At 55.8% G+C, this 20,516-nt stretch overlaps 1 protein-coding gene across 4 annotated transcripts in view; it reads right to left on the bottom strand.

Moving 5' to 3' along the window:
• Positions 1 to 192: 192 nt before the first annotated feature.
• LOC122378244 (transcription factor p65-like) overlaps positions 193 to 20,516 on the bottom strand; it is a 42,976-nt gene continuing 22,652 nt past the window's right edge. For 2 of the 4 annotated variants that reach the window (XM_043359084.1, XM_043359083.1), the window contains exons 3-11: positions 16,942 to 17,050; positions 15,526 to 15,908; positions 10,141 to 10,284; positions 8,244 to 8,342; positions 6,383 to 6,516; positions 5,567 to 5,663; positions 3,685 to 3,777; positions 1,776 to 1,865; positions 193 to 1,486 (exon numbers count right to left, since the gene is read on the bottom strand). In XM_043359084.1, the coding sequence (XP_043215019.1) occupies positions 828 to 1,486; positions 1,776 to 1,865; positions 3,685 to 3,777; positions 5,567 to 5,663; positions 6,383 to 6,516; positions 8,244 to 8,342; positions 10,141 to 10,284; positions 15,526 to 15,908; positions 16,942 to 17,050 (1,808 nt within the window). In that variant the 3' untranslated portion in view covers positions 193 to 827. Of the gene's footprint in view, positions 1,487 to 1,775; positions 1,866 to 3,684; positions 3,778 to 5,566; positions 5,664 to 6,382; positions 6,517 to 8,243; positions 8,343 to 10,140; positions 10,285 to 15,525; positions 15,909 to 16,941; positions 17,051 to 19,196; positions 19,575 to 20,516 lie in introns of those variants that run through there. The other 2 variants (XM_043359085.1, XM_043359086.1) reach the window with 2 other exon arrangements.

Raw genomic sequence — 20,516 nt, 5'->3', positions numbered from 1 at the left:
CCGGTTCACCCGTCGCATCATTCACGTGCTCGACCCCCAAGGGCTTCGCACGGTCATGCCATATGGTTACTGAGCATTGTTTAGCGAGTAGCGTGAGACTTCCGCCAGTAGCAGAGCCCGGGAACGATTTAATTCTACCCGCTCTTCGCCTCGTGCAGCACTGCCTCGAGTTCCATAAAAGTGGCCACTGGGTATGATTGCATACACTATTTTATTGCAAAAACGCAGCAGGACGAACCGGCCAAAACAGCGGCCGGCTCCGCAAATACTGCCTCGACAATGTCACCAACACAAATACGAAAATACTAGCTATCCACCAATGGCAGCGCTCTGCACGTCATACAAACGACCACCAATTATGCACCAAGTAACGTCATTCGGCACTGATAAACAACACATCACAAATCACATCAAATAGATTGCAGGGCGCGCTTCGCGACCCGCCCGACCACCGGCACGCCAATATTGCGATTTCACATGGGATGGCGCAAAGTTCTTTCCCGGCGGATACAGCACATACGAAGCGTCTACTAAACAACATGATGGGTGCGATCTGAACACTAGGTGTTCCACAAAGCCGGTAGCCGTGGATCTCGTATGAGATGAGAGTGATGTCACACAACCTCTCTGACCGGCACGGCCCGGCGTCGGCCGGTCTCTGTCCGCGGGTCCACACAGCAGTACTGCGCGGCCGGATACTCCCAGCGGCCGGCCGTCCCGCCGCCCGCAGTCCGTCCGCCCACCTCTGGCGGCGCCCACCGCCCAGCTCACAAGCCTTTCACCCGTCTCCGGAGATCACTGTACTCCCGCCCGGCCGGCGGCGCCGCTCACCGCTTGCTCAGCTGGTTGAGGAACTCGAGCTCGCTGATGGTGTTGCGGGTGAAGCTGTCCATCTGGGCGTCCTGCGGCTCGTCCTGACCGGCCAGCTCGGGCCGCGGCGCCACGGCCACGGCGGCCGGCGGCGGCGGCGGCGGCGGCGGCGCGTCGCCCTCCTCCAGGAAACTGAGACTCTGCGACAGGTTACTGGAGAGGTGGCCCTCGATGGCCTGCTGGTTGGCGTCCAGGTCGGAGGGGAAGCTGAGAAGGTTCAGGTCGGCAGAGTTCAGCTGGCTCAGGTCCAGCTCGATGTTGGCCGCCGAGGTGACCGGTCGCTGCGCGTCCATGTCAAACAGCTGGTGCTGCCCGGCCGGCGGCGGCGGCGGCGGCGGACCCGGCGAGACGGCGCCCGGCGGCGGCGGCGGCGTGGCGGCCGGGTGCTGCGGCGACCGGTAGCCCTGGTACTGCGGCCCGCCCGGCACCGGGTACAGGTACTCGGCCTTGATGGGCTCGGCGCCGGCCGCGCCGCCCGGACGGATGTACTGCGTCTGCTGCACGATGCCGCCGCCCGACATCCCCGACGGCGAGACGATGGCCGCCCCGCCGGCGGCCGCCGCCCCCCGGCCGGCAGAGGAGGGCACGAACACCGGATCGGAGGCGGCCGGAGCGTCTGTGAACACGACAGACGGCGTCAGACGGGGAACGACGAGCTGGAGGTAACGGGGAGGGGAGGAAGGGGCACACAGGGCATATCAGGGGACACAGCATCATTGCACTGAGCTGACTTCGCGCTATCCTACCAATATTGTCCCATTTTCGTCCACCATCACTTCCCTCCCGTCCCCGTACCACACAAAATCACTGGTAAGTCACTGGCCGACATACTTTTAGGGCCCACAACACTACCAACAACATCACCCTCTCATCACCGCCCGCTGCGGGCACGGTCTATCACTCACCGACGGGCTCCGGTTTGATCTGCTTCATCCGTTTGGCGGCGGCCTTGACCTTGGGTCGCGCGCCGAGATCGCCGAACGGCCGGCCCACGCCTGTCGGTCCCACAGAGGTTAGTAGGGTGCCGGCTGGGGCGGGTGGTGGGTGCGGAGCTCATTGTGCGACTGTGTGAGCGCTAAGAACAACACATGGAACCATGAGAATATAACTGAGTGTGACCGTACTTATGTTACTGTGAAGATGAACTAGCTAGATGTGACGATACTTCAATAATACAAATATGCTAACCGCCACTCTGAAAAGTGTGGGACACATGATTGCTGAACATATCTGATCACCGGCTAGGATATCGAGCAACAAGTAGGTAAAGCTACATTGCGAAATTTCGCACTGCTTTTAGATAGCAAAACAAAACAATTAACTGATGCCACTAAATCAACAAAAGCGGACAAGCAAATGAGTACAATGTGAGGCATGCAAAGCAAAAAGGAGAAACTGAAAGCATAAATAAGCAATAAACACCATGCAACATGCAAAACACAAACATCTGGGGTCACTTCTGAGAACACTTGGAAATACAAAACACCTACAAATCGTAGTATGAAAACGTTGTTTACATAAGTGCAGAAAGAGCTGTGATGGCGGTGTCGAGCCATCACATAACGAATGAGGTCATCACAAACTGAAACGGGTTGGAAGGACTAGCCTCGTATGTGGATGCAGCACCACAAAACTAACTCATGCCGCTCACTTAGCTTGGTCATCGCCGGCTCGGGGAAGATCATTGCCTGATCATTGCCATCATTATTCCAGCTGGGACTCCATGGAGATCGAAATACCGAGATCGTAGGTACTATAAAGTATATGGTGTGGATTTTGTTGACAATAGGATGCAAACATTCCCTTAAATAAACAGCCTTTATTAAAACTGCGGTATCAAGAGCTGCAACAAGCGCATTGATTCGGTGTGGGGGAGCGCGGGGAGGGGCCAGTATCAAAGTCATCATCTCATCACTCTCAACAGTCGAAAATACTACCACACAGTCTCGGTTGGCACACCATCGGGCACTTCACGAGCCAAGCACACCCAGGGCTCCGCGCTCAGCACGTCCTACATAAAGGGATTTGATATTATAGGGAAGACGGATTGGGGTGGACAGCAGCGGCCTTCTGTAAAATAACGCCACGACCCCTGACAGAGGCGGGGTGCCAGGGAGCTCCAAACAATCACACCAAGCTCACAGCATCAATTCCAAAAGTCCACCTTGTCCACTCATAAAATGTCTCAAAAACTATCCGGACTGTCCTACTGTCAGCCCAGACAGTTCCAGTACAACATAGCTACGGTGTAGAAAATTGCATCGGTTATTTGCATCTCGGCTACATTCCAGAGTCTTTTATCAGCCAGATAAAAGGCCACCTTTGCCAAAAATTTGTGTGACGCATGACTGACCCACCCAAAAGAGCAGGCGCGACATTGTAGGATTGAATTCGCAAGTAAGGTTGAAGGGTAAACCTCAGGACAGCGCTCAGCCATCTCATTACCGACACCACGCCAACAAACACACCACACCGTCACCAGAGCAAGAAACATCACCAGAGAACAAACACCCCACCACCACAGTCACCATAATCCTCAGAAGCCGCAGCGATACCAGCGTTCCACAGTCCCGACCCAAAGCCAGAAGCGATAGCGCAGAGAGGCAAGCGGAGGAGACAGAGACCCGCCGACAGCCGGCGGGCGGGCGACCGACCACCGGTGCAGAGGGCACAGGGAAGGACCGAGAGACGTCCGCCGCCACCTGTAAAGCCGAGAGCCCGAGACAGGCACCGAGAGAACCCGAGACAGCCACCCGAGTCTCCGCCGTCCTCCAAAGCGCTCCCTGCAAGGAGGCCCGGGACTTAAGAACTCACTGGGACCCTGATCGCCGCCCAGGTTATCGGCCAGGTACTGCTGAAGACGGCCAGAGTTGCGCGCCATCTTCCTCTTCTTCTCCTCTATACCGTCTGCAGAGGTCACACACAGGTCAGACAAAGATCACAGGTCAGAGGTCACACACACAGGTCAGAGGTCGGGCAGGGGTCAGCGCCAGCGGCAAGATCAGACCGGGGTCGAGAGACAAAACACACAAACAACGCACGGAAAACGGTGACTTCTCATACGCAGACGCACCCATTGTCATTATATCACACTTTATGCTATGTAGGATGGTTACGACGAGACGAATAAAAGCTCGTCGGTATAAAAACGGGTTCACACATACTTATCAACAGCGCACAAGGACTAGTATCAAATAATGCATCATTGCGATTAGTTTGCCTAGAAAATACGGGGTAGCGCGGGGATTTCGGGTTGCTTCAGCTGTCTTTCTACGGGGATAACAAAACGCGAAAACGCGACAACGGTTCAACTGAGCCCGGGTGAAAACACCGTCACCCTCCAGTGCAAACAATGAACTACCGCCGCCACACCCCGTATACATAACGGCGGAGTGCCGAACACTGCACAAACCGCAGCTGGCGGCCCCTCCGGCCCTCAGAGCGCGTCCCTGGGGACGGCAGAGGTGCTCCACACCACTGGGAGTCCCGCCTGGTCCGCCGGCCACCGTCCGACCAGCGGCGCGGCCGGCCGCCTCCCACCGCTCCCACCCACACTTGGAGATCGTACCGCGGCTAACAGACTGGTCACCGCGGCTAGACAGACTGGTCACTACGGCAGACAGCGCGCACGACCGACCAGCCGTGATCGACTCGCAGAGGTCGAACCGGTCCAAAACGGACAGAGCAGCATCCAGCACCGCCCGGCCGGCGCCCTACCCTGCAACAAGTTCAAAGGAAACAGACAACAGGCCGAGACCGGCTCACAAAACACCGCGGGAGCAAACAAGTGAGGTCTGCTTGACGCACGCGGGAATCCGCTCCTATAAAAACCTTCGCCTGTCTGAACGAGCCTCCCGAAACAAAAAGTGAGAGGCGCTTTTTACAGACGAAACTGACAAAATTGAGCGCTGCTCCGAACATCAGCCGCTGCCTTCGAATAACAGCGAGTGCCCAGCACTACAAAAACAAACATTATGGCTCCTGGTGAGCAAACAATTACTGTCACGCTCGCAGCGCGGTGAGCGTGCTCCAGAAGACTACCACCTCCACGGACAAAATTCAGCGGCGCCCTACACGTACAGATCGAGCACGGTGGTGGGTATGGAGGTGACGCTGCCCCAGCGGCGGATCCACGCGCCGTATATCTCCTCGTCGTCGTGGGTCGGTTTGGGCGGCGGCCCACTGACGTTATTATCCACATCATAGTAGGCCAGACTGGCCTCGTCAAACTCGGACGCGGAGGCCATCGGCGCCACGCCGGCGTACAGCGCCATCTGTTCAACGCGCTCGTAGTTTCCGTTGTTGAAGTCGGCCGCCAGGAGGCCGCGGCCGGGGCTGGTCTCTCCGCCGGGACTGGGCGCCGTGTACCGCCTCAGCAGGATCTCGGCTTTAGTGGGCGCCTCCACCCGCGACTGGCCCGGCATCGGCAGGGCGTAGTCGGCACAGTCCGTGTCCCGCTTCACCCGGTGGAGCCGCTTGGGCGGCAGCGGCGGCTGCACCTCGGCCGGGGCGGGGGCGGGGGCGGGGGCGGGGGCGGGCAGGTCTCCCAGCACGGCCGAGGTGAGCTCGGCTGACCGCCGGCCGTCGGCCGAGGCGCCGCGCTTGGCGCTCGGCTCGTCGCCCGTTTCCCAGCTCAGCAGCCGGTGGAAGAGCGACACGTGCGTCTTGGCGCGCTTGTACGACCAGAAGGGCCTACCTGAGTCGAGCGGTGTGAAGGTGAAGGGACGCGCCTCGCTGCACTGCTTGTCGGACGGCCGGCGCAGCTGGATCTGCGCGCGCACCGGCGACTCCAGCTGACGGCAGGCGGGGGAAAGGGGCACGTCAGGTCAGGTCAGAGCATGACATAGGATAGGAGGGACCGACAACAAGGTAGAAAGGGCAGATATGGTAGGATTGGACCACGGTAGGTCACCGTCAGCGGGAAGAACGTAGACAGACAGCACATTACACGAAAAGACAGGACAAGGATCGATATCCAATCGATATGTTTTTAATGAATATGGAACTCAACTAGTTTCTGATCTATATCAGGTAGGTAGGTACTGTTGTTACTCATTACCGTGTAACTCATATAACCGTATCCCATGCACTGCACTGATCCAGGCCTCTACTATACTACTACGCCGCTGGCCGGCGGTATGCAGCCATGTCGTGACTCCGCCCGGCGGTAAACTGGGCGACCGGTGAGGTAAGTCACGGAGACGGGGCGCCTCCGTCCAGGAAACCCGGCTAACGGGGCCCGGATCCCAGCCGGACGGAATCCCGTCAGCTCGGTGCAGGGAGCATATTCCCTGCCGTACTAGCACGGCATGTTCCGGGGGTTTACAGGACACCAGTTTAGCATTTGGCTCAGAAGAACAGCTGCACGAAGCCAGCGTTGCTGAAGGGGCTCAGCTATAAAACTAGCCAGGTATTACATTACCAGCTGAAGGTGAATGCTGAGCCGCAATAAACTGGGTAGCGTGCCAATCTAAGGTTTGCTGCTAAGATTTAGTGGTAAGATTGAGCGTACCTCTAGTGATGCGTAGCGTGGCGTTTTGAAGCAGATTGCGACTTGTTTGTGCACATCGGCAGGCAAGAACTCGCCGAATGCCTCCCAGTGCAGTCGGTTGTCGCGAACCTCGAAGAACCGCACCTCAATATCGTCTGGAATACGGCCGATATACCGTCAGCTGAGAGTGTGTTACAATGCTGCGCCGGTTATATCTGCACACCAGTGTAGCTGTTATTTATGCTCAGTTTACGCACCGCAAAGTCTATCTAATGAGAGCGTTTTTGTGCCTGTTGTGCTGTAGCGAAAACTAGCGTGCTAATACGTACAAACTACAAATACGGTTGCATTAATTACCCCAGATACAATCAACGAAGTAAATGCGCATAGCACAGTATGGACTTGATGGCGATGCACGATGCGATAAACTCTGCAACATGTTGATATACAGGGTGTCCCATAAGTTCGTTCTCACCTTATATTTGCATGTAAAACAGAGTACATAGCGTTTTGATATGTTTATGACCCCTCAATGTGCTCCCCATTTCATAGGCAAACACATGAATACATTCTGCGGCATGCCAACCGGCATGTTTGGCAGTATAGCAGGCTTGAAGTTAGCCCAGACTGACTTGACATGCACCGTGAGCTCCTCGAGGCTGGAACAGCGCTTCGCTTCGACGAGCCTCAATTTCAATATTTCCAACACATTATTATGAAATTTGGATCCGATGAGTTGCCTGGGATGTGGTCTTGCCACAGACGCCTGCACAGTCTCCTGGCACTGCTTTTAAGCTTTGCTTGACTTCTGCACTGATGCACTGTCTTGCTTGAAGATGGGCCTACGACCTCCCGGATGCCATTTTCTCCTCCCAAAATGTGTTCATACTTGCGGTTCGAGTTAAGCAAGAAGGCTGAAACTCCTCCTAGATTTTCTTGGAGAAGCATTCTGCGTCCCAACACTGTTTCTGGAGTATCAATCGCAACCTGCTCAGCGTCTGGACGCATATTACCCCACTTTACCGTGACCCTGGCCTTTGGCATAGGAATAAAGCGGGATGACACGAAGGCCTTTTCCGTCGCCCATATGGGACCGTTTTGGGGTTTAGACGGGTGTTTTATCTCGAACACGGACTAGGTAGTCCAGATGACCACATTGATGTCATCGGCCCTCCAAATGTTTAGCCTCAGGCATAACGAAACAAATGTTTGGCCATTTTAAGACATTTTCGACTGTTTTGCGTCCTCCGTTAAGTTTAAGCCTAAGTGACCGTGAGTTATGTACCCCGAAATAATACTCTCAGACAGCTGGTAATCCATCCTGAAGACTGCTTACCAACTTTCTAACGCTAAGACCTTTTTGACGGCCACTTTGGCGCCACACCGTTTTGGCCACATGGCTCACTCCTGAGAGCTGACAAAAAAGAGCATAGCCTTGCAGCGATTGACTCCCGACAAATCATCGGCATCACTTGCCGACTGTGCGTCCAGTTAGCGGCAGACATTGGCTACAGACTGGATGGCCTCAATCACCCTCAACGTCGCAAATGGCCCACGTGCGGACTAAATAACGAGACGTACCCGTATCGGAGACCTCTATGTTGCGGCGCAAGCCGTCCCCACAGGAAGTGAACTCTCTTGCAAAAAATATTTTATCTAGACGAATTAGCTACTGTGGAGCATATTCACAGCTGCCATGGCAACCCCAAAAGCTCAGTTACAAAATAAAATTAGCGTGACTTTAAACAAGAGAGCCTCTAAACGAAAAATTTAGGTGAGAAGGAACTTATGGGACACCCTGTATCTGTGACGCGTCTGAGGGATCAGCTGGCCGGCCCAGTCCATTCTCCAGCCCCGTGATACCCACGGCCCACCTGTTTACCTTTGGTGACTTTGTCGCAGAGTAGGATGATATCCTTTCCACCGGCCACTGAGGCCGAACAGTCGGACATTTTGTATATGACCAGATCACACATGGACTCTGGAATACAACGGACCACGTCAGCGGGCCGATAAAGATTCAGTAACGTGCGCTGAAGGCGCTATAGCAGAGATGACGGGGAAACTGTTACCTGAGCAGGAAAACGGCGCAGGTTTGTCACAAGTCGTACACACACGTTTGGGTAATCAGGTCCGTTTGATCTGTTGTAGTCTGTAGATTAACACTATCAAAAGCGTTGTTAACCAAACAGGTGTTGACAGATAGTCAACACTCAACGTTAAGCCTTACTGGGAAACAATGGGGGCCCACATGGGCAGATTTCGGGAGAAATTGATACGATATCTCGGCCTTGGGCGGCGCCCGCTGTGTCGACAGCTACAGACGGGTTCACAATTTCGTTATAAATCCGGGACTCTATCTACATTTTTGTTTGATACAGCTGGCATCATGTCAAATGTGCAGTGTGCACTGTGCAGCCAATGACGCCAGAGGTGACAAACGGCTCAATCAGTTGGTTCTTTTACACCGATCAACTGTGCATGCAATATAAAACTGACATCAGATATGGTTTTTCCTTATCAACTCAGTAATAGCTGACCGAGAAGTTTGTAAGACGCAAATACATTGAACGACTTCTCTGTTATCGTTTCCGAATGGACTGTGCCTCTCACAGTTGAGTTTACATACCTCCCAGCACACAGACCCACATTACTCATAGCTCGTCATACGGACTTGTCATCCCTACCAACCACCAAACAGCCGACCTCCCTCACCCAAACACCCCGCCCTCCCCAGTCCACCGGGCCCTCCGCGGAATTCCGCTCCTCCGAAATGAATGAACGATGACGTCACGGCGCCATTCGTCAGCCCCATCGATCCAACCCCGAAACGGTCCCGGCTGAATGGGCGGTGACGTCACAGCGGAATTCGTCAGCCCATCGATCGGCCCCTAACGGCGCCGCACGGCCGCCCGGCCGGCCGGCCGGCCTTGCCTGAGTCAGCGGTGACACAGAGTGACCCATTGGATGGCCGCGGGGCACGCCCAGGGTCGTTACCCAAAGGTCGGGCGGTCTCAGAGGCGCCACCGATCTCGTGCGCAGTGCGTGGAGTGACTCAGAGTCGGGGGTTCCCCGGCGGAGGAGAGCCGCCGCCGCCGCCGCCGCTGACACACTCAGCTGGGAGCACTGAGTCACACCGCCCTCCCCTCCCCTCCCTGTGGACCGACACGGCGCCGCAGAGTGGGCCCATCTCCCTCCCCCCGGTACTGCAGACAGCTGGGAGCCTCAGCTCCGTACATACTAACTAGGCAGGGCCCCACTCTCTGCACAACTCTCCCCGGGAGAGAGCGGATGGCACCAGATCGCCTGGAACGGGCTGCAACCGAGCCTGGCTTTGGCCGTGAATTTGTAGAGCCGTGAGAATGGGAGGCTAAATCAGATCAGTGATGTATCAGTATAACACTTGCAAATGGTATCACAGCGATCCTAGCCTGGTGGCCTTGGCGAGAGCATCCCAGCAAGGTCAGCTAACGGTCCTCTGTCACGGAGTCCTGTGTGCGGCGGCTGTCGGGCATTCCTCAAACGCGTCTTCCCTAAGGCAGTCTCAGACTAGCAGAGCCAAACTTTGTCTCCGGCGCCGATATCACGCGTTAAGCTTTCATCTTCACATTCCCTTCTCGTGATATCTAATCCTTATCCCCCACCCCCCACGTTCCGCACCACCTGTCCACCTGTTCAGCACTATCCGTATCGTCTGTCGGCGCGGTGCCACTCCGCCCGGCACACCTCTGAGCGGTAAGGGGACGGGGTGTACGGACCGGACGTGCCTCACGCCTCACTTTTATCGTAGATGGCGTCCGAGATGACAGGTTTGAGCGGCACCACGTACTGGTCCCGCTTGTGGCCCTCGACAAACACTTGGAAGCACAGCCGCACGGCGTTCAGGTCGATGGTGGTCGGCTGGAGGCGGTGGTCAAACCCGGCTGGAACAGGCGGGGGCACAGGGTCACAGTAAGAAACATATGGTACAGAAGGGAACGTAGGGTCATACCAGGTCACACATGGTCACATCGTCCAATACAGCCCCACAACAGGTCGTGTACTATCAGCGATCATGACCTTGTCGCACTGGAACAAGCAGAAAAAACGGTAGACATTTTGAACTAAAGCCTAAAGAGAATGCATGATATATATCTTGACGTCAATGCATGATACTCAAACATAAGTCATAACGGTATGATGTGGTTTACCTTCGCAAAAAAGGTCGGGCACAGAAAACACCCTATTTGTCTGCCCATGAAAAACGCTGTCGGTGGAGGACCATTTCATCAAATTTACACGCCATTGAAAACGGCACATTACATTAACCCTCGCCGGACCTATTGGTTTTCTACATACGCGCCGGCCGAGGGGGGGGGGGTACGACCCCCCCCTCGCCGTTTCGCCCCTGGTGGAGCTAGCGCGTCGCGGAAAAAACGAGCGTGTGCGCCGTTACGAGACGCAGAAATTGGTACCCGATTTTAAGGTCCTAGGTCAACCGGTGACCTCTGAGGTCAGGTCAAGTGCCCCAAGGTACGGTTCCGTTTTTGGTGAATAACTTCGCAAAAAACGGCCGCAGAGCGCCGATTTTGGCAGCATCGTGTTCGTCTCGCTCAGGCGCGTCGAATGATATGCTTTTTGTCCGGGTCAGGTCAACTTGGGGTGTTGACCTCAGGTCAAGGTCAGGTCAGCACCCCCAGGTCACGAGGTTGGTCGAAAGAGGTCATGTCGCATATCATTCGATTCGGCAGGTCTTCCTGAGTCCATTGGTGGCTTTCCCGACTCGCTAGCTCAATTTGATCAAGAGTTATTGACGAAAAACTAATATGACCTTGATGACGTCATAAATGACGTCACGGAAGGTCAACATTGCAAAAGTGACGCATCTAACCTTGCAAGGAGTGCATCAAATCACGATTCTGTGTGCTTGAGATAGTTGGAGATCGTTCCCGGCGCCAGAATAGCAGTTTTCATTTTTCCCCATTGACTTATAATGGTGAGGTGACGAAAATGACCTGACCTCATATGACCTTTAGGAAAAATCCGAGATATACAAGTTGTGGGACTCATAATGGATACTAGATCCTGCAAGTTTCATTTCCCTGTGACATCTCCTCTGGCAGTGAGGGCGTTGCGAAGTTGCGACATTTGAAGACCGTGCAGAGGTTCACTTATGACGTCATAGGTCAGTGACCTGACCTGACCCAAAAATGCGGTTGGTGTCAAAAGATCCGGCTTGGATCAAAGGTCAGGTATGCCAAGTTTCAGCTCTCTATCGCCAGCGTGTTCGGAGCTATCGCGAAAAAAACCCTATGGGGGGGGCACCCGCCCCCCCCCCTCGGCCGGCGAGGGTTAAACAATGACCGTAGTTTTTTTCCTCCGACCGCTGACATACCCTTCCGATAACCAGTGCTGGCACATCAGTGAGCGCTGCGGACCTTTTTTGTCCCCCGTTACAGCCTGATAACACAGAGTCGCTTCGATAACACAATCGCCAGCCACGCCTTCCGGCCTGCAGTACATACATCCGGCAGGCCGTGCCCTCAGCGGACGGGCGATCGGTGATAACATCGGACCGCCACGGACGGACAGACGGGAGCGGGGGGGGGGGGGGGGGCAGGACCGACAGGTCAATGGGTTATGTGAGGGGGGGGGAACAATGGGTACGGCACGGGTCAGAAAGTGTCATGGGGCGGGGCAACTGACACCAGGGGGATACAGAGGTCCGTGGTACGTACGGGAACCTGAGGCAGGGATCGTCTTAACTAAGTCATCCCGCGGGTCTATTTTTAAATAAAGCTCTACTGATTTCGGTTTGTGAACGAAACCTCCACATCCTGTCCGTCCCTTTCTCAGCTCTTTGGCCCATTAATGACGTCCCCCGGTTCCCCTGGGAGGGGGATAGGAGGTGGTTAATGTAAACATTGGCACCGACACCGGACAGACGGCGTCACCGTGACAGTTATGGAAATCACTGCCGCTGGGGTATCGGATCGGACGTCAGACAGCGGCTCGACAGGGCGCATGGCGGCTCCATACGCTGAATAGTGAGGCCGTCTGGATGAGCGGCACGGACGGCGGGAGTTTACAGACGCGCCGACCGCGAGGTCATCTGAGGCGGAACAGCGGAGTACTCACTTTACAGTCGTGTAACGGCGGAATACATTAGGGGCCGCCACGGAAAACAGCACAGTGTAGCGTTATGCAAGGGGCCAATGTGGATCACAGTTATGTACGAGGGTCGGCCGACACTCAACAGAAGGCGCATCCAGGCATTTGGCTCCCAGTCAGGACTGGTCGCGACGCGGAGCTGCATCTGCGTGAATGACAGCTCATGACCGTACTTTGGTGCAGATGGTATCTGCGAAGAGCGACCATCGTACCGGCGCTGTTCAACCGTAGTTACCACATTCGCCGCAAGGTGGCCGACCCGCGACCCGGTGCTGGGTCGCGGGCCGGGGCAGTCTGCGTTGGTGCTCGTTAAGTTTCTGTGTGGCTTAAGCAGAAGCTCACCTATCCGTGCTTCTATCCTCAGGATACTGAAATCCTTCTCCTCCACACCTCAACCCCCTTCCGGGCTGGACAGGCAACTTTATCTCATGCGGGCTGCTCCCTTGGAGCGGCACCGCTGCTCCCGAGGGAGCGCACCCCGTAGCCGGGTGCAGTGAGTGCCTTGGGGCTGGGTGGCCTGTCTTCGGACGGGCTCAGCCCCGGCGACTCACTAGGGTGCCTGCCCAGACCAATGTCTCCCCCTAATTCCTATCATCCTTCCGGCTCTGCAATGGTCTTGTCGACCGAAAGGGCCTAACCCAACAAAACAAACAAAACAAACAAACAAACAAAAGCAGAAGCTCCTGTTTCCGTTGATGTAGGCTATAGTCGGTGTTGGGAGCGAGGTTCGTGCGGAGTTACCTGTATCGCGGATGATTGCGCTCGTTAAGTTTCTGTGTGGCTTAAGCAGAAGCTCCTGTTTCCGTTGATGTAGGCTATAGTCGGTGTTGGGAGCGAGGTTCGTGCGGAGTTACCTGTATCGCGGATGATGGCGCCAGCTCCCACGGCCCCACATTGGAGCTCTCGGCCCCGAGCCACCTCGGCCGCGGAATCTGTCAGCGGCACTGACCTGGCGGCGCGCTCCGGAGATAGAGACAGCCCGCTGGAGATTTTCCAGCGCTCCAGGCGAGAACGACGCTGGGTTGTTCTGGAGCGTCTGGAACAACTTCGTCGTTCCGTCGTCAAACTGATTCGCCACGAGAAGGTTGGTATACTCTTCTTGCAAAAATCTGAGCTGCGCAAGCGCAATTGTCGTGACGTCAGCGATGACCGACTCTGAATTGGCGCTTGAACACTGAGACAGTATCTTTAAAGTTGTCTCCTGAAATCTGGCACAACGCTGAATAGTTTGGAACTTCGGCCAGTCGTTCCGTCCTACCCCAGTTCTCGAATCTCCTACGACTAGGTCGGCAGGCAGCTTGATTTTGGCCACTTTATCTCGGATTGATTTAAAATCCGCTTGCAGGTCCCTTGAAGACCCCAGTTCGAACTCACCGGGAGTTGCGTCTTGAGCCTGTGAATGGCCGTCTTCTACGACTAGCCGACGACCGGCGCTGTCGTATGATAGCTGCTGGCTAATAGCTGCCACTGCCTCTTCCAGCTTAGCAAACCTTGCCGAGAGGTTGCTGACCACTTCCTTGACTTCCTTGACTTCCGTCTCCATGAGGAGAGACACCGCCTCGAATACCGGCGGGTCGGTCGGAAGCACCCGGACCGTGCGGAGCACCAACGCAGACTGATTGCATTTGTATATGTATGATATGGGATATATAATACATGCCTGAAGCGTCGAATGTGTGTAACGTTGGTTTTAAGAAATGAATATTGGCAGTAATGAGCGGAATCCAGGCAGCGTCAAGGTCAGATGAACATAACTGGACGCGCAGCAGCCGCCATTAGCTGCAGGTTTTCTGCAGATAAAACGGTGGATAACCGCTGTCTAACCTGGCAGGTGAACCGAAATCAAATTCGCCGGCATTGGACTTAATATTTTCACGGTTATCATCGATCATTGTGTTCTTGGCTTTCTCCGATGTTGACCTTTCTGAAAAGTCTGTGATATTGATGGGCTGATAGCCTTTGTCAGCTAATTTGTTGAGGGCTTTGGTCGACAACCGTTCCCTGAAATATGGACTCACCGAGCGCCGCGTGCTCTTTTCGTTGGTACTTGGCCAGCGACCAGTCGCAGAGTGAGCGCTTGACTTCTGCCCCAAAATGCTACGACCGAAGCCAAATAAATGTGCATTGGGTCGTTCTTTTTTATTTCATAAGGCCCACGTTTACCGCGTTCTTCAAATTTTGTCGCGATCCGTTCCCTTTTACAAATATCAATTATTTTCAGACCTTTTCAAGCTGTTTTGGCATTGCCAACAGCAAAACTGAGGCACTTTTACCGGTTGTGACTTGTATTCCGCCTGTATCTGCCAAAACGACAGGCGGCCACCCCAGCTGCCGCCGCGACCCCCGTCCCCGGTACGTTACTGTGGCCGCCCTAGAGGCGCCCTCGCCACCTCTGCCGCTGCCTCCGACGCAGGGGGCCGCGCCTCTGGCCCGCGGCCAGACCGCAGGGACCGGCCGGAGATGGAGGCGGTGGAGCGCGCGGCGCACCGCGGCCGGACGGAGCGTAGGACCGTTCGTATAACTACCGACATAAACTCCTTACGTATGCGCTGTATCATGAATACCAGCCTAGAGTCTTGGAAGCAGAGTGCTCGGCGGAATGACTAACGATTTACACAGGCCATGAAATCTACCCATCTGCCTTGAGCCGTTTCTTTACAATTGTAATGACGCTCTACCTCTGGCCTACATCGCACGTTTTCGCTGAATGGATATCCCCATCTTTGACCCACTAACTACACGATAAACTGTAAGCGCCAGAACAGCAAGGACATGTCACGTCATTCAGCAGGCAGGGAACCCCCGTTGCCAGAGACGACCTCGACCTCCTTCTCTGAGAGGACAGGGATGGACCCTCTCTTCCACGACTCCTGACTCTGAAAGGGGCCCAGACGGACAGACTCTCACTCCCTGACCACTCACTCTGAAAGGGGCCATGACGGACAGACTCACCCCCCGACTACTCACTCTGGAAGGGGCCCTGACGGACAGACTCTCACCCCCCGACTACTCACTCTGGAAGGGGTCGACTCGGATCGACTCGCGCAGCCGCAGCGACTCCTCCACGTCCTTCTTCTTCACGCACTGGATGCCCAGGTTCTGGAACGTTACCGACATCGTCTCCACGTTCAGGTTCACCGTGCAGACGCCCTTCTTGCAGCCGTCCTTTCCGACCAGGTTGTGCGGGTGCGGCCGGTACGGCGGGTCTTTGGTGACACACGAGACGACCACCACGGCCGGGCCCTGGTAGCCCACCACGCGCACGCTGGGGAAGGTCTTGTTGTCGGCGGTGGAGTTGGCGCCGGGGATGCTGCCGGCCGAGCGGCCCTCGCACTCGTACCGGAACCGGAGTGCCTTGGAGGCCGGCTGCTCGGTGATCTCCACCTCTGCCTGCCGCCTGTCAGGAGGGAGGGGGGAGGTCAGCCTGCTGCCTACAGGGATGGGAAGGGAACGTCAGCCTACCGCCTGCCGGGGGAGGGGGGGGGGGGGAGGACATCGGCCTGCGGCCTGCAGGGAGGGAGACAGGTCAGATGGACCGACATAAGGCGGATGATAAACATACCTTATCTATTCGGAGCTGAAAACGATAAAAATTTTCGTTTAACCTTACCTTCCATCGTCATGGGATGAACAAATAACTGACTTGAAAAGTGCGTTTTTCATTCACGTGGTAACGATCATCAGATAGCTGCAGTGTGTAAATCTGTTTCATCGCCAAAATAATCGTGTGTGAATCTGTGACAGTATTACCTGACACCGAACTATGATACCCTTTCAACATTCCCACATAAGACAACCATCCATTCCACCCCACAGGGCTCTGTGAGCGTTGCGCACAGACCGCTCCCCCTCCCCCCACCTCTCCCTCCTCCTAACCAGTCTGTGTGTACTGTGCAGGCTGCACGCACAAACCCGGCCCTCCGTCCCCGATCAGCTGCCCAAGGTCGGCCCCGGCTCCAGCTCCGGCTCCCCGGAGCCGCCAGACAGCCGTGAAGGTCACACGCGCCGCGCGCACAGACATACACACACGGACGCACGCACGGCCGGCGCGGTCGGACGGGTCCGGTCCGATCGGATCTGATCAGACCGCCGACTGATCACGGTCACCTGCAGTGCACCGGCCGTGACCTTCGCACCGCAATGGCGGCCGGCACGCAGCTCATGGGTACCGCCATTGTGATAGCAGGCCGGCAGAGCCGCCGGGCGGGGTACAGGAGACAGGCCGGCCTTCACGGCATCAAAGGACCAACGGACCAACAATGGGCAGCCTGGGTGTGTGGTCGACAGGTCCTATTGTTCAAATCGCATATCAGTCAATAAATATTCCTTCCTATCCTACAGCAAATAATCTACACATCTTCGGGAAATATTCGATCAGCCGAGTTTGAGTTGTCAAGGCTCCGCGCGGAGAGGGGTCACAGTCATCTCACCTGGCTCGGATGAGGGGGTCGAACTCGTCGGGCCGCGGCACTGGTCCGGCCGGCGCGTATCCAGCCATGTTTGTGTCAGCGTAGTCCAGGTCCGTCTGTATTACATCCACTGCAAACAGACGGAAAAACCACAGTCAGCCGCTGTAACGCCGGAGAAATAGGAACACAAAATGACAGCGGAAGACAGGTGAAAACGATCACACTGGTGAATCGAGACAGCCAGAAACGTTAGAATCCCGCCCAGCCCACTCAGACTTGTAGATCGGCATTCGTGAAAGTCGATAATAGCACTAAGCACAAGTGTTCACCAGATGTCCCCTAACAAGCGTAAAACCGTGATTGCAGCGGGAGAGGTCCTAGGATGCCCTGCCAGCCAGCGCGCCGACAAGCCACTGCCATACCGCCCCGTACCACAGCCTATCTTTAATCGTGCGTATCGATCTGATATCCCCGCCCGACGGCCCGTCGGGTCCTATCGGGACCACCGGTTTGGGTCCGCCCGCTATCGAGACGATATCAACCGGCAATAGCTCACACCCCGAAACACAGCCTCAAGGGTTTGTTTTTTGGATCTTTAGGGCGCGCCGACTACTGGGGTCCCCGGTCATTTTGCGCCCATGCACTGTGGGCCCTCAGAGAGCTCACACGATACCCACCGCGAGACCCCATTCCACCTGGTAGTAAAGTAATCTGGATTCCGCCCACCACGGGACCAAGTGTCGGGTTACCGGTTTCATTTACGATCCGGGGTTCTAGGAATATCGGCCGCGATGCATTGATGAATGACGCTATAAGTGAAGGTAATAACCCCAGAGAAAGCCATCATTATGCCCATGGCTCACGGCGGATCGGGAAGCGATCCGTGGCGCTCAGAGGTAGTCCGCCGTTCGGTCGGCTGATGACGTCACTGGCCTACTCGTAATGACGTCACCGGATCAAATCCGGTTGCTCCGGTGATGTAACACGGCTGACGTGTGGCTAGGCAGCACCGTGCGGGCTCTGTTTCACGGCACGCCGCTGCCCGACGCTACCAGGTATTGACGCTCGATTTCTATGGAAATATCAGCAGGATTGTCCATTTTTTTTTTCTCACATATCCATAGTAATCGAGCACCAATACCTGGTGGCATCAGGTAGCATTTCGCATTTAACAGGGCCCGGGACTCAGCCACTCATACGGTGGCATGAAATCGCCCGCAGAAGACAGAGAGGGGTGGGGTGGAGGGCGGGGCGGCACCCGACCGTCCTCTCGACAATCAGTGACTCAGAGGTCGGCAGCTCAGTAGACCGTGGACACTGAACAAGTGAACAGGATCCGGGTACGCACTGGCGCATAAAACTCCCGTCCCGTCCCCCGTCCACGGTCAGCCGTAAGCACGGGTCCGAGTCCGCAATACGCACCGGCGCATACGGCTTCCACATCAATCCCGCTCGTTGGGAAACAGCAGAGCGGGTTTCAGATCTGGGTGAGGTGTGTAGATGAGCCAAACGATCTGTGCAACCGGCGCGGGTACGCCCGAGAGAAGCCATGTGGGTAGCTTTGAAGTCCGGGCAGGCTGGCTCCCGGGTAACAGTGTGAGAAACTCCGGTCTACCACCAGAAACCCGTCCATCGACGAGGGAAGCAGGATCGCCGCAGAAATTGGACGGTGGACATCTTTATTTATCTTATTTATTAATGGCACCATATTCCCACGCGAACACGGGCATCTGGGCGTTTCCCGTTCCCATGTTAAAAGCGCCGCTCTCCAGCCCCACCGTACTCGCCGCAGTCACTTTGTGTCACAAGAACGGCTCCCAACCACCGTGCGTCGTCCCTGCGGTCGGAGGCTCTCTCTGCGGTCGGAGTGGCCATCCGTCGCAGCAACCGCAGCAGCTCGCCTCAGCATGAGTAGCAGTTTGGACCGCACAAAGTGCCGGAATAACCCGAGTGCACACAGTCTCGGTGAAAACGGCTGCACTCACACCACGCACCGTTGTGGTAGGATTCCACAGTCCCTGGGAGCGAGCTAGCCACGGGGTACTCGCCCTATGGCCGGCGCACACACACGCCATGTGGCAGCTGCGTGTCCCTTGGGTCGAGGTACGATGCTACGGGGAGAGCCTCTTCATTTCGGCTTCGGTGTGACAGCGGCAATAGAGCAGTGCATATGATCCCCAAACATTCCCAAAAACAGCCGCAGTCCGTATCAGCGCCTGGGCAGTGGGTACGAACCTCCGGTCTGTATGAGCTTATGAGACACGCCGCCGACTCACCTCCTGACCTTGGCCTCCACACCTGTCTGGGTGCTCCTCTCGACTTCCACAGAGTCGCGCCGGCCACAGATGGTCGACAGTCCCTGCCACAGTCCCTGAGTTCGTCACCGTCCTCCCCGCTCCGCTCCTGACACCTCCGCGCCGGGCACTGATCGCTGACTGTAACCACCGAGCCCCCGCCGGCCGGCACGCTCAGTTCAGGGTCAGCCGCACACACCTGTCTGCGACCTCCGGACCCTGTGAACGGTCCTCGGACCACGAGCTGAGCCGTCGTCTGAACAGAGTCCACCGGACGGCGCTGCACTGACTGGTGGTCAGAGCTGCAGCTAACTGACCGACGGACGGAGCGCGCGGGGCGGCACCCAGCTCCTCACCAGGTGTGCGGCACCGGTCCGCCGCCCTGCGATAGCCGGCGTGAACATGACGTCATAGTTAGCCACGGCCGCAGCTGGGTAAACCCAGAATACGTCACGCATCGGGGCTCTCAAACCGGGGCCCTCAAACCGGATGGCGGAATGAGTGCAGAAACGATGAGGCGGTCGGAGTGTATGAAGATAGAAGGTGTTATTGTAGGAGGGATACTCAGAGCCCTGAATGACCCGGGCCACACGTAAACGGTACTTTGTCGAAGGTGGAAGTGCCAATTAGTTGCTTCCTATAATGTGATAGTTTAACGAGCAGGTTCAGCCATTTCTACCACAAGGCAGGTAAAATTATTATAAGTTAGCGATTCAGCTCCCATAGCTGACTATTCAGGGTCGGAAATGAGAATGGCCGAGCCAAGAACGGCAGAGGCACAGGGAGCAGCTCAGTTCTGTAGTTCTTAGGCCGATAGCAATGCTTGTTACGCAGCTTTCTCCATCAAATGCGCTTGAACAGTAAGAAAGTTTTCTCCTCAACGTCTTAACAATCCACAATGTTACAAAACGAAGCCCCCAAAACAACTGCAAGGACTGAAACACCAACGCCCAACATAGCGATTAGTAGTGCCCAAGCTTTGAAGAAGTGTGGAAACATCAGCCACTTCATTAGTGGCCAATCAGTGGCCTTCTAGGCATACCTGCTCCATGAAGTGATATTTTGGCAATATCGGAGTCCGAAGAAAACAAGCAACCATATCACTACCGAAGCACCATGCAGAGATGAAGAAATAAGTAACGAACCTTCTAATAGGCACGAAGTAATAGCTAACAAAGGCTACAACTACAGCTAAAAGACAGGACATTTTGACCCACGCTACTAGGCACCGGCAGCGTGCAGGGCAGCGGTGCTCTGGTCGCGGTAAATGTCTACCGACACGGTGAGCGCCGGTGACACTTC

The sequence above is a fragment of the Amphibalanus amphitrite genome, unplaced genomic scaffold (assembly GCF_019059575.1).
Source record: "Amphibalanus amphitrite isolate SeventyFive unplaced genomic scaffold, NRLGWU_Aamphi_draft 000056F_arrow, whole genome shotgun sequence".
NCBI lineage: Eukaryota > Metazoa > Arthropoda > Thecostraca > Balanomorpha > Balanidae > Amphibalanus > Amphibalanus amphitrite.
This window is presented reverse-complemented; position numbering and strand designations above follow the sequence as displayed.